We start from the raw sequence: 14,784 nt of genomic DNA on the forward strand, positions 1-14,784 counted from the left end.
CCAGGTAAAGGCACCGGAATACGAACACTTTTCGTCTTCGGCGGCGTCGAGAAGATGGGAATGCGACTTAAAAGCTGTTCCGCCGTGGTGGTTTTGTGGCTAAGGTACTCGGCTGCTGACCCACAGGTCGCAGGATCGAATCCTGGGTGCGGCGGCTGCATTTTCGAAGCAGGCGAAAATGCTGTAGGCCCGTGTGCTCAGATTTGGGTGCACGTTAAGAACCACAGGGGGTCGAAATTTCCGGAGCCTTGCACTACGGTGTCTTTCATAATCACAGGGTGGTTTTGGGACGTTAACCCCATTAATTATTATTATTATTAATATTGCACTGGAAAGCCGTACAGCCACAATTGTTGAACAGTGGTTGTGGTGTTGGGCTGGTGACCCGAAGGTCGCGGGTTCGATCCCGCATGCGGCAGTCGCAATTTGATGGAAGGGAAATGATGCAGACCCGTAGACTGTAATACATCAGCGCACGTTAAACAACCCCCGGCGGTAAAAAGTATCCCGAGTGCTCCACTATGGCGTATCCCTTAACCTTGAGCTAATTTCGAACGTAAAATTCTACAAACCATCGAATCAACTAACCAAAAATGCAGACAAGACGCACGTTTGCACGCGCCACGCCTTTTTTTTTTTCCTTTCGCATTTTCTCATCTGCTTCGAGCGAGGGCTACCCGTCCAACCGCACGTGCTAACAAGATAACATTAGTAAAACATACAGGTTTACGCGAACCTGCATACACGACCGAAAAGTTCGACGACGTTACCACACCCGAGCGGTTCTAAGTCGGCGTTGCACCTGAACGGCGGGCTTAATTATCACGGATCATTGTAATTTCGTTTCTTGGCGACTACAGCTTCTTGTTTGCTGCACGCTACGTTGGGTAATGGGTTCTAGAACGAAAGCTACAAACGTAAAGTTTACTCCGAGCTCGCTGAAACGCATTGCGACGGTCCCTTTGTAAAGCAAAACAATCTCAACACGGGACGGTCAGCACGTATTTCATTTTAGGCGTCCCGCAGAGCTCGCAAGATGAACGTCTTTCGGTTCCTTCCGCAAGTCGAAAAGTTGCGCGCAATGCGTCGCGGAAGAGCGTCGTTGCGTGTTAAATGCGAGAGCGCGCAGGCTGCGGGCCGCTCATCGTCTTCGTGGGTGGGCCGGGCTCCTCGACCATGGCGTCTTTTGTTCGACCACCATCTCTATTAGAGCCGACGCGTCATATAGAAATGCGCAACCATGAGCTATAAATGTGTAGACGGCGACAAGGCATTTTCTCTAAGATGCTTCGATTGATTGATATGTGTGGTTTAACCTTCCAAAACCACCATATGGTCATGAGAGACGCCGTAGTGGAGGGCTCCGACAATTTCGACCACCTGGGGTTCTTTAACATGCTCCCAAATCTGAGCACACAGGCCTGCAGCATTTTCGCCCCCATCGAAAATGCAGCCGTCGCAGCCGGGATTCGATACCGCTGCCTGCGGGTCACTCTATAGCCGAGTGCCTTAGCCATTAGACCACCGCGGCGGGACTGAGACGTTTCGCGAATTGATAATAGTTGAAATAGCTCATTCTTACAAATACTTACCGGGTCACAGGTGCATGTCCTTAGCGCAACAGCCTCGCGACGTTCATCGTACCTGCTCTATTGGCGCCCGTCAAAAAATAAGCCGAAAAACATTTTCTGCACGGCCCCGAAAGAAACTGTTTACCCAGTTAAAGTTTGAACATTAACCACTATAGTGTGAAAGGGCCGAGAAAAGCAGAGGTGTAATCCCAGAAAAAAAAAAGGGGGGGGGGCGTATCTCTAATTATTTGTTTTTCCATATTCATATACACGCACCCATACAAAAACAAGCACTAACCCACATAAAGGGTTGTTGAATTCCCCGTGCCTCACACCGCAAACATTTTCTGGCTATGCTCCTATACTATATATTGTAATAGAAGCTACCACAAATGGCAACGCTGAGTGTTTTCACAATCTGTACTAGTACAGGCAAAGTCGTTCAATCTTCTTACCTGAAATCCGTGGCTCTATGTATGTAAGCGCTAATGCAGAAGCGAACGGTTTTCAGTACGATATACTCGCCATCATTTCAACTGAGATATGCGAACTTGCATGGACTGCTCGCCGAGCAAAAACTCGCAGGGTGCCTTGTACATTCTTTCACCTAAGATGATTCGAAGGTGAAAGGCATATCTTTCTCCCCAATCAACGCAATGGAGTAGGGAGCATGAGCCGTGGCTTCAGTGCCATTGCCAAGCACCTTGTTGATTGATTTTCGTAACTACTGGTGGCATGCTCTCCAGTTTTGTTAGCGCCCAAACGGAGGACGCTACAATGGAGTCGTGGGATGCAGTTGCATTGCATCCCATGACGTCAAGGATCGCCAGAACTTTGTGACGCCAGGATGACGTTACAGATTTTGGAGATACTTCACGTCGTGCGGTGAGGTCATCACGTAATGGTGATTTTTCGCATCACTCGTCATCCACGCCGTGGGACCGGGCCGCTGCGAACGGTCAAATTTCCCTGTTTGAGGAGACATCTAAGGCATCTAAGATGGGCTTTGCGACCCGCTCCCTGGTGCTTCAGTGTTAGCCAAGGCGGTCTGCCGGCAACTCCCCACCCCCTCCTTTTTTTATTCTTTTTTTGCGCACGCAAGTAAGTATTCATGATTGCGGTGAACAGAAGCAAAGACAGTTGCACTTGATTAGTCCTTAAACTCCGACATTCACTCCAATTGCGCAGATTATTATTTTGCAAGTTTTTTTTTTTTAAATCAAAACTGTGCTCACCATGAATTTTTATTATCCGAAACGCAGCCTTGCGCATGAATAAAATGTAAGTGATGGGACAGTGAGGGTTGTCTTTGATGAGAAAAAAAATTACACCAACCGGACTTGCAGCATGTTGTTAACTTGTTCAGTGGACCATTGTCGTTAATGACAACATTGCTAAGCAAGCTTGAGGCAATCAACCGAATCGTCTGCATACGATATAACTCGTACTAGTACTTCGTAGATACGGTATTCCGTGTGTTAAAGAAAGACAACGTATAACACGATTGGCAGTAGTGATTTCCCATTTCAGTAGTATGATTATTTAGCATGCTTGGAAACCACCTATTCATGAAGTATTACACAATCTTCTTGTTGCTGTGGAGCACAACCACGAAGGGGTAAACATGCGGCAATAATCTTGTCCTTTCATTCGAATGATACGTTAAGCTTGCATATAAATGTACATACCCTTCTAGCTGCGAACATTTAGACCCAAAGTACTGTAACAAGGTTTGTAAGTACTTACGGAGAAACCATCATCATGCTTCGAAAAATAACATAGCGGCCTGGCTGAACACTGGCGTAGTGAAGACGTAACAGTACAGATCAGCTCATACTGCTTCGTCGTAAACGTTTCACGTAGTCAGCGACACACTGCAGTACTCGAAAATTTGAATTCCGGCAACAGCTGCCGTATTTCTGGCGACCTCTGTCAGCCCGACGAGTGGGTCGATCTCTCTCACATCATAATTAAAAAAAAAAATGAAACAAGACGAAGAGCAGACACGACGCAAGCGAACGGAGTGAAATAAGCAGCTGTGATGTCATCACGGAGACGTTTTCTCGGAATCCAACTCGCGCGCAGCGAGCAGGGAGCAAGCAACTCGTGCGCGACACAATTCGCCGCAGTGGGACGTCCCGGCGGCGTCGGCTCCGTCGCGGATTCCGAACCCCGCGGGTGCTTGTCACGCGGCGTTTAGTCAAATCGATCGTGGCACCGTTCGCCGCGGAGCGCGCGGGTTCGCCACCGCCAAGTTCCACCACGCACACAGCAGCGGTAGCGAAGGTAGGTCGGTGGGTGGGTGCGCTCAGCGACGCGCGATGCGTGCCGATTGCCCCCCTGTGAACCACCTCCGCCGAAGCATCGGCGCAGAGACGGCACCAATGGCGAACCGCGCAGTCGGCGGCGGATTTCAGAAATGCGCATCGCATTATTGCGCCAGGCCCGACGATCGTGCACATTTGCGGCGTACAGCCAGAGTCGAGCTATAGGAGCGACCGGCGAACGTACCCACACGCATATGAATGCATACATGCGCGACGCGCATCTGTCCTATGAAGCAGCATAACCTCTCGCTCTCTCTCTCTCTCTCTCTCACGACTTCACGCACAGACGCACGTACGTGCCAAGCCGAGCGCGAGTAATCTCCCTTGTCAGGGCGACATGGGATCCATTTAGGACCTTCCCAATTAGCATAACGAGTCCGGCGGCGGGAGACTTGCGTTCACTCGGTCGTCCAGGTCTGGCTAGCTATAGCTGCGCTGCCATCGGACAGTCGCTGATGCTGCTGCTGGCTGGCTCTGCGGCGGTCGGCTGCAGCCCCGGTAAACTTTGCGGGACTCCCGAAGGCAGGAGGTGGCATTACGCCGTGGTGGTTGCCTGTTGCCTCTGCTGCTTCTCGGCCAAACTGGTTCTTGCGTCGTTGTCCCTAATTGCCGTCCTTTTTTTTCGGGTGTCTTTTTGTTTGAGCTAGCCCCCTTCTCGCAGCGGGGCGTCTCGAACGAAAATTGAAAGCCCCGGCTCGCGGCTTAGCGATCGGTCTTGTGTGAAGCTGCTTATAAAGCTGCGCTTGTGGTGTGGCTGCTTCTGCTGTCGCTGTTGCGCGCTGCTGCTGGCGTTCGGGACTGAGAAGAAAAGACCCTGGCTCGACGGCTGGGCGGTCATTTCCTCACTTCTCTCCCCCCCCCCCCTTGTTTTTGTTCTTTCTTTTTTTTCTAGCACAAACGTCTGGGTGCGTGCGCGTTTCGATTTCCTTTTATCTCGGGCGCTTATCTCCTCGAGTCTGCAACCTCTTTGCACTCCAAAGAATATACTTCGAGCCACGTTGGCGTCTGTGCGCACCCTCTCTTCAGCACACTTCCAGGGGTGCGTTGGCGTGCGCTAAGTCGAGCAGCTAGCGCTCGAATGTATCAAGCGAAGATCACGCAGTCAGTCATGTCTTTATGGAGCTCGAGGCCGTGGCCGCTTTTGTCGCTTACGTTTACCTCGTACGCGTTTATCCCGATGCTCGCTTTGATCTTGATTGGTCTCCTCCCCGAATAACGATACTGTATATACCGGAATTAATTCCTGACTGAGTAATGGGCTCCCGTAGCCAGCGCCTAAGAAACCAGGGTGCTGTTTGTCGTTACTGGCACGGTATCCATTTCAAGGGATGCCGTTGACGGCACTGACATTATTAACGTAACTATCACGTTGCATGCACTCATTCATTGCATCTTGCTTGCACCGGTATCCTTAAACTCTGAGACGATGCGGTTCCATATTCCATTCTTCAAAATCTGCATTATATAGGGTCAGATAGAGCGCCCTTCGTGCGAATTTTTCATTTACCTTGTTAGGGTTATTTACAGAAAGAATATATTTGGGATAGCGAACTTTAAATATTGACCTATCTTCACGCTTTTGAAGATTCAAAAACGAAAAGTTTGCACGAGAAAAACTTGCGAGATAAAAAGAAAGCACGAGATGTGCCTTGAAACACGGACGTTGCATTTCCTCTGGTAACCGTAATGAATGCCGCACCTCAATCTATATCGTATCGCAATTTCATTCAGTTTCAAAAAGGAAGCACAATCTACAAACTTCCGGGCTCTTTTCCTCAACCATTTTGCCTCGCGTAGGTGATGTTGCAGTTTCAAAAAAAGGAAGTATATACATAGATCTGGCACATCACACGGGTCCAAATCTAAAGAATGTACTCTGAATTCCAGGCACCTTTCCTCCACATTTTTTCCTCCCACAACATGCAGCAATTGCCCAAAGTGTTATTCGAATGGCACTTATTTATTGTCAAAAAATACCTTACGGCCCCGAAGCCATTCGGTAAGGGAGGAGGGGTATAGTGAAAATTTGAAATTAATTTGTAAAGAACAACACTACAGTGCGCGTTATTATTAGGAACGAAGTACATAGTAAAAAAATGCATTCAGTCCTCGCAGTTCAACAGTTTCCAAAGAGCAGATTATACTACGTTAATAAAAAGAATGTGCAACAACTCACAATATAAAAGAGCTTGAAAGTTGAACGATGAAGGAGAAAGAAAAAACCAACTTAGAATGCTATATAAAAAAATGTATCTCAAGTTTGTGTCAATTGATTTGATTGATTGATTGATTGATTGATTGATTTGTGGGGTTTAACGTCACAAAACCACCATATGATTATGAGAGACGCTGTAGTGGAGGGCTCCAGAAATTTCGACCACCTGGGGTTCTTTAACGTGCACACAAATCTGAGTACACGGGCATACAACATTTTCGCCTCCATGGGAAATGCAGCCGCCACAGCCGGGATTTGATCCCGCGACCTGCGGGTCAGCAGCCGAGTACCTTAGCCACTAGACCATTATGGCGGGGCTCAAGTTTGTGTCGAAACGTGTTATATTTACTATCAGAGGGTTAATTCTTCAACTACATTTAAGGACGAACAGAAAAGAGAGAAAGGCACTGCGGCTAAGCAGACGCACGTCGCGTTTGCTACCCTGCACTGGTGGATTGGATAAAGGGGCGAAAAGAGGGACTGAATTAAAAAAAAAAAAGAGAGAGACAGGGGCGGAATCATAAGCACGTTTGAAGGAGCACAGCATGCGGGTAAACTTACTGGGGAGATTTTATTTATTTATTTATTTATTTATTTTTAGGTGGGGTATATCCCGGCTTCTGGAGAGGGGGAGTAGACAGCTGGGAGTATAGATCTTTGCATCGGGCGAGGAAGTCTGGTCTGGCAACCAACGCATACTTCCTCCCTGGCATGCGGGTGGCGTTTTGGAGCGTGTGTGTGGCGTTATACTGGTATGTGTGCCGTTATCGAGCAACTTGCCGTGTATTAAGCCAACCGGCGCTATGACGGCCAAGAATTGGTCATCAGGAAACCACTGGGCTGTTTTTGGGTGCAGTAACAACTACAGAAAAAGAGAACTGCTGTTGGAAGAAGCATGCCATGTGCATCCCCAGACGTGGGATTTCTGCAGCAAGATGGCAAGTTGGGCCAGCTGGATTACGTTCATAATTTAAAATTCTGTTGAAGCGCACTAAAAAAAAATTCCGCCATATCCACGAAGTGAATGATGATGAGTGGGCGAAGCTCCGGAGGTAAACCTGGTAAACCATGAATCCTCTGTACATTTTGCCCACTCGATTTTATTACATCGCTCCCCCTAGCGTACGTCGCCGCACTAAATCGAACGATTGCCTTCAACCAATGGCACGCGCCATATGGGACATCATTCCTATTTTATAAGATCTCGCGTCTTTCATCAACTACAAGTACCGCTTTCTAGTTTATAACATCTTGCATCTTTTCATCATCAGCTACAAGTACCACCATCTAGTAAACACTACAAGAACTAAACGAGAGGTGGCTACATACAGGAAACGGTACCGCCATCTAGTGAACACTGCAAGAACTAAACTAGAGATGGCTACATACAGGGGACGGTACCGCCATCTAGTGAACACTGCAAGAACTAAACTAGAGGTGGCTACATACAGGCTACAGGGGACGCACAGCCCACGCCCTAAGGAGCTTCGCCCCTAAAAACAGGCGGACAGAAGAGGCTGACAAGTACAGTACTTTGTGGACAGTTTTTGTAACCAGGGTAGTTTTTGTGGCTTTGGACTCTTCAAGTTGCATCGTTTTCCTGTTGACAAGAAGCGGCGACTTCTATGGATTGCAAACTTAAAGAGTAAAAACTTTGTAACTTCTGCGGGTACTCGGGTATTTTCAGAGCACTTCTGCCTAGTGAACTTCGTGTGCACCATCAGCGAGTCACTGTACGTGCTGTTGCAAGTTTAGCTGCTGCCGTGCATGGCACAGTTCCCTCATGGTGTCCCGCTCTTCTTGCGTTTGTAGTTAGTACAGCAGTTCGGGTTGCTTTATAGACTTTTTTCGTGGGCACCGCCATCTTGCTGGCGGGTGGCCCTTTTCTGGTCTGGCAACCCATCTAGCATGCGGGGAGCTCGCTGTTTGCATAGAAGGTAATCATGCGGCTGCAGTTTTCTCGTTCTTTCATTTAGTTTTGCGCGGTGAATTTCAACTGAAGTGATGCAGGTTCTTTAGATTATGGGTCTATGAGATGTTCTGGCAAAGTTTAAGTCGTTGAGGGACAGTTTTTCTTTATATACAATGTCACGAACGAGTACGCCTATATTGATGCAGTATACTCACAGCACCGACTTTCTGCTCGAAGAATGTGCAGTATTTTCAGGTATTTCTTTTACAGAATGAGCAACAACGCTTCGAGAGCATAGCGAATATCTTTCCTGAGCTGTAGTCATCCGGTTTTCTAACAAGATTTCTTTACGCCGTGTCGTCGCATCGGCTACCACTCTTGCATGGAGCCATGCGTTGGAGTGTAGTGCTTCGTCTTTATTTCGTGGCAATGTCTTTCTTGGGGACCTTCGGCGCAAAAATCTTGTTTTGCATATCTTTCTGTCTGTACATTTGTCTGTTTTTCCGTCATTAATGGTACTCTAAACGGCACCAAAGTGGCCCAACGATACTCCAAACGGCCAACCCCATCCGCAGCGCCCACCAATATTGCTCAAGATTGAGCATTCACACTTGTGCAATTGTCAATTAAAAAGCAATTATTACGCATATCTGAGGCACCATAACAACACGTCAATATTCTGTATGTGTTTCTTTTACTAGAAAAGACATACATAAGTATTTATAAGGACCATAGCGTTAATCACGTTGCGCTGATCAGACAACGCTTGCACGATAAAAAAACAAACTCCCAAGCAGTTCCCCGAGGGTGAACATGGTTAAGTGCCAATGCACGGGGTGATGCTATGAGGGGAAGTAAAGTTAAAATCCGTTGGCATTCGCCAGTGAGTTAACGTAAACTCCCCCGTGTGATCACATTGCGATTTCCAGGAACCATTAGACCCTCTCGCTAAATCTTGGTGAGTTTACGCGTATATGTGAGAGCAAATTCGCACTATAATGATGTTTATGTCCGCGGCCTGCTTCGCCCACTTGCGCTCGGCATCACGGGCCCCTCACCGCGCTGCCTTGTCTTCAACCGGCGCGACATCTTCAACGACGCGTGCAATGCTCGTATTCGATTGCGTAGTACTCGTTGTTGGAGGTATCGCACTCGAGGTTGATGCCTGCGATAGATCCATACCTATGACGACTTGCCGATCTCGAACAAGTCGTGGAGCCATGAAGCGGAGGGCGGAGCGCGCGCAATCACGTGGTGTGTGACGTCAATGCGCCGTTGCTACACACGCTCCTCTCCGCTCCTCGCGCCGTTGCTAGGGGAAAGGAGGAGGCGCACCACGAACGGCGGATTCAGGGTCGCTTATAAAGTGCATTCGCACTTAAAAGGCTGGTCTTTCCAACGCTTCGCAAAGACGACACGGTGGTGCAACCTACCCGTCGCCTTGCGTTCTACATATTACCACCTCCGAAACGGGCACGCAGGGCGCGCGCGCTTCGTTTTCCAAGATAACTGCCAGATAGCGCCCATGTCTCACGTGTGACGTGGGATGATGCGCTCGTTTGCCTACGGTGCACTTTAGCTGCACGCTCGAGGCACTCTAACGCAGCGCCTCTAGTATGCCATTCACCGATTTTCTTGCGCAGAACATAGACGTTTTAACGTGATAGCGTTAAAGAGCTCGTGTCGCAGAAAACCCGCCACCGGCGTCGGCCCCGTTGGTTGTGAGCGAAAAATTGTGTGTGCGTCTGTGACCGAAAAATCAAGTTACCGAGATAGCCGCGAGAGGCCGCTACACTCCTCGCGTGCGCGCGCGATAACACTCAACAAGCGGCGCATTCGAAAAAAAAAGTGCTCGAGGTCACGAGGCGCGATGGTTTCTTAGCCCTGCCACCCCTCCCTGGTTAGCTTCCAGCGCTTTCGTCGGGAGGAGAAAAGAGATAATCACATTGCACTTACAGCATGCAACAAAGCTTTGTAACTCCACTCACACTCGACGGATTCTGAAAATTTTTGCGGCGTTCAATTTGTGAGGCAATAAGCTCTTCTAGCGAATTAATTCCATGGTTACTTGAAAAACTGTTTCAAGGCCCATTTAACGCATTTTGTTCGGCAGGTATCACGACGAAAACGGGCCCCTTCGGCGATATATAGCGAACGCTGGTACAATCTAGTGCGTACGTGTTTGTGTGCGTGCGTGTGTATGTAACGAAACACATGAATGAGTATGCACTTAGCGGTTGAAGGGTGCACTATGGGCCGGATTTCGCTATCGCGTTCAATTAAAGGCGAACCTTAAGGGTCCCCCAACTTTTGCTCACCCTCTCTTGACGCAAGACTATCGTCTTTCGACGACATTTGCAGTGTAACATGCATATACGGGGCCAATTTTTTGTTAACTGCCCACTAACTGTTGTCTAAGTTGTTTCTCAACTCTGAAGAAGTGACCGTGTCTTACTCGCTCGTTTGTGTGTACATGTGTGCACTTGAATACAGCTCTTACATCAAGCGACGCTGACGTGCCTGCGCGTCCCCTTTTTATCTTCTTTTTTTTAAATCATGATATTTGACTGACTCTTGGTGCCGCGGTACTTCGACCTGCAATAGAGGGAAATGTTACGTGGGGCTGTTTATCGGAGAAGTGCTGATAATAAGGGAGTGGTGGTTACATCCCGAAACCGAGGTATGATTAAGGTGAGTTGGCAACTTCTGTCTAGTCACGTGGCTTATGAGGACTTTGAAGCTTTATCTGTGAAGCTCAACAAGTGGCTGGTTCATGGAGCGCTCGACAGCAGGCGCTGCCACCATGTGACCATGAGTAGTGCGCACCATTTTGTGTAGTTAATGTTGAACAGGCCTATTTAGCTAGATATCAAAAATATTTTCGCATATTTTATTTCATTTAATAGGAAGTTTGCTGAAATGAAAAAAAAACAGTCCTCGTGATATGAGTGCAGAAAGTCAATGCACAAGTAATTAAACTTCTTTGACGTTATTTTCCTTTGCTGAATGCGAAATCGCGCTGCTTATCAAAACAATTGCAAGTAGGAGGCCCACTACACTGCAACTAGGATGATTTCACTGTGTAACTCACGTGCTCGCTATCTGGCCCGACTCCCACATGATAACGTCTTACGCTCCCCATTGCTTTCCGTGCTCTTCATTTCGCATCTTTCGTCGGTCCTGACGGTACAGTGACGACACCGCAGGTTTATGGCCAATGCTCGTCAAGCAGCGACAATAGCAACAGGATGGGAATGAAAATGCCTCTATATAGTTCCTCGTTGTACACCGTATGTGGGCGTTGTTCTGAAGGCTCTCAAGAACTCTTCAAGACAAAGTTTTACGAAAAAAAAATGAAAACTTCATGAAAGCAGGCTGTCATTTTGGGAGCACACACATACGTTCTGAGTGAACGCCAATTCGTTGTTAATTACCTGTAGCTCACTAATTATTCCTAAAACTGATTACTTTAAGCCTCATATTGCAACTGACGAATTTTAACAAGGGAATATGCAAGGCGTCAATTTACATGGAACGAAGTATAAGAGTGGCGCTGATTTTGTCGTACGCGATAAAAAAAATGCGAAAAAATTGAACTTTGTGGCCCAAACTCAAGTAACAATTAAGAAAACGTTATTTTGCCCTTCGATGCATAACAGTATAACCATACCGCCTAGTGTTTCGTCGTACACTTCGGAAATTGATATCTGGAAACCATTGTCACCCTGACATTTCGTTCACAGCATATACTAAATCTTGCGAGCTTGCCGGCAATAATTCGTACTTCGCAGTATGTACCTCAAAGTAATTAATTGTAAAGGTAATTAGTCACGATGAGCTCATTTTTTCGTCCACTGCAGGACGAATGTGCCTACGAATGGTTTACAATAAATTACTGAATGGTTTCGTTTTAAGCCTTCAATTTTTATTAGGTAATTCATCACTGTACCTGTTTCTTGCCTTCCTCGGCTGCGTTTCTCAATCCTTCGTACCAATTCCGTTCCTTAACTACGCCTGTGGCCTGTCCAGCTGTTTTTTCTTTAATGTGAATGCATTTCCTTGTCGGGCTATGTCAGGCATCCGGCGGCGGCCGCACGCCGGCAGGTGTTCTCTCCGCTCTCACTCCCTCTCCGATTGCTACAGTTGCGGGCGCGCGCGCTTATCCTCGCCTCTAGCAACCTGAGCATGTGGTGTGAGAGAATGTAGAAGAGGGTAGGTGCAGTGCTTCGCCGCTGCTTCTCTCGCCATTCGCTCTCTCTCCTCCTTGCGCCCCATTCTCCCGTCCACTTACTCTTGACCGTTCGCTGGCTGGGCGCCTCTCAAGAACGTCCGGAAATGTGTGCTCGAGACGCCGCTGTGAAACGCCAACGCCGAGCCGAGAATGCTTGCACCCCCCTCTCCCGTCCGCTTGCTCCTCCCTCTCGACCGTTCTTTGGCCGGCCTCCTCTCAAAACGATGGCAGAAGTCGGTGAAGACGAAAGTCTGACGGCAATGGTGCCTTCTCTCGGTGCAAGAACTGCATTTGCATTTCCTCACGATTCCTTTCGAGGAGGTGGGGCATTTTCCCCCTCTCTGTTAATGTCAATTAGAATGTAGACTGCACCTGTTCGTTTTTCACTGATGCTGCTGTGTTCCAACCTCTCAATATTACGCCTATCATTTTTCGATCTTTCGCGTGCTGCGTGCGGTCTTTAACTGTATCTTGTCTATCTGTTATCCTACAAAAGTCTGCCTCGTCTGCTGGAACTGTTGGGCCATCTGCCACGATTTGATTCTCAAGAAGAATTTTTTTTTCTCCACGGAAATTTCTGACAGTCCTCCGAAAGATGTGTGTGTGTGTGTGTGTGTGTGTGCATATCGGACTGGCAAAATATGCTGGCCTGACATACGAAAAAAACAAATTAGTGCATAGGTTGAAAGACAGTGACAAGAACTTTCAATGAAACTTGCTGAGAGAGACATTTCCACTGGCGCACTGCGCGTGCTTGACAAGATACCTCTACGAGCTGACATCCGACGGAAGCAAAAAAGAAAAATAAAGTATCCGCTCGAGTGGCGCACCATGCTCGTCGCGATTACCGGAGGGATGCTCTGGGATTGCAATATCTCATACGTATTACACAATACAAAATACCCCGATACTGGAGTGTTGCTCGTACGATTGAGCCTTTGCTTAGATCGCACTTAATGAATAACTCAGGCGAAAGGCCACACGGGATCTTCCACGTGGTCTGTAGAGGTCTGTGGCATAAAATAATGCGCTCAAATAATTTCATTTGGCGAAGATGCGTGACTATATGTCGTTCTTCGGGGCGCCTATGCATCGAATACAGGAATATACAAAAAAAAATACTGGTACGCAGCACAAGGAGACATCGCACAAGGGCACCTAGCATTTGAAGATAGCACCTAAAAAAAAAAAAAAAAAGACCAGCACTCACCAATATGAACGTCCTTCCTACTATGCTAAGCTTTCATTAACCCTCGGTTTGTTGAATCACAGCGCTCGTGCTTGATAAAAGCTGAAAGCGCAAAGGATCAAGACAACGAAGAGGCTTGAGATGTACGAGCGCTGTGTGTCTCAAGGCTGTTTCCCGTCTTCGTTCCGTGCAGTTTTAGTTTATATCATGTCTTGTCAACATGCGCAAACAGTTCCTTCACTGCTCATGTAAAGTAGTCATGGTTCTGAAGGAAGATACGTTACTTCACGCCTTCCTAATAGAGACCTTGGCTCAGCGTTTAAAGGAGAAGGGAGGAGAAATGGAGGTACTATACAGATCGGAGCGGAGCGTTTGTGTGGTGGCTAGCTACCGAGTTATCACCAACAAAGCGCTAGAAAAAAAAAAAACCTACTTGGCATTCTAGTGGCTTCGGTAGAGTCACCCTAGCTGAGGTACCCTACGCCACTGCAGCATGGAGAGCAGCGGGGAGGAAGTGAGAGAGCGCCGCCAATCAGATGCAACCTGCTGTACCAGAGAAGGAGAGCGAGCTAGAGAAGGCAGAGAGCAAGGGACGGGAGCGTTTCCTCCGGCGGTGCGCCTCACGTCGGGAGGAGGAGAAAGCGGCTATAAAAATATAGAAACACCTCATCATCGGGCAAGAGTGCTGCTCGCGCGTGTGGAGAGAGAGACGGGAGCAGTCGCGAAGCAAACAAGAAAGGACCATTGAGGCGTCGTCGTACGCGCCGTGAACACCTCTGCGCGCGGCGGTTCTCGTTGGTGTGTGTGCGCGCACGTGTGTGTGTGTCTTTCGTGATCTCGCTATCCCGTGCTCCGCGGTTCGAATCCCGAGTGTGTCGCTCGCTCGAGAGAGTCGCGTAGTCGACGCGATCGCCAAGAAGCAAAACGGAGTGCCGTTATAAGCGTCGTGTATAGGACTCGGCACGAAGACTCGGGGGCCCCCGGAAGAAGTTCGCATGCCTGCCGACCATGGAAACCACCGGTGCGCTCGCAACGACCGCGGCGGCGTTGAAGGATTGCCGACCGTGCGCGGAGGAAGTTTTGTGCGACGACATGGTCTTCGAGCCTGACCAGATTGTGCCCGACTGCAGTTCGCCCATCGGCATCGTGCGCATGTTTCAAGACCCCGAACCCCCCGCGCCTGCTGCGGAGCGACGCTGGAAATCGCAGGTATGCCTATCGCGGTGGTAATTAGTCGCGGCCAAGCCGTTCATTACTGCCGGGTGAAATTGGCGATGCGGTCGGGGCGGGCGGGAGAGGGGTCGTGGCGTACGGGCATGATCCGGACCGAAACGAGTTG

The 14,784-nt window shown here is 48.5% G+C and overlaps 1 protein-coding gene across 2 annotated transcripts in view; it reads left to right on the forward strand.

Annotated features, from left to right (window-relative positions):
* LOC119170173 (uncharacterized) overlaps window positions 1-14,784 on the forward strand; it is a 90,383-nt gene that overhangs the window by 34,267 nt on the left and 41,332 nt on the right. Inside the window, exon 1 of one of the 2 annotated variants that reach the window (XM_037421250.2) lies at window positions 14,137-14,654. The exons of the other annotated variant lie outside the window; for it this stretch is intronic. Within the exon in view, the coding sequence (XP_037277147.2) occupies window positions 14,454-14,654 (201 nt within the window). The 5' untranslated portion in view covers window positions 14,137-14,453. Of the gene's footprint in view, window positions 1-14,136; window positions 14,655-14,784 lie in introns of those variants that run through there. 2 annotated transcript variants of the gene reach the window in all.

The sequence above is a fragment of the Rhipicephalus microplus genome, chromosome 2 (assembly GCF_043290135.1).
Source record: "Rhipicephalus microplus isolate Deutch F79 chromosome 2, USDA_Rmic, whole genome shotgun sequence".
Lineage (NCBI taxonomy): Eukaryota > Metazoa > Arthropoda > Arachnida > Ixodida > Ixodidae > Rhipicephalus > Rhipicephalus microplus.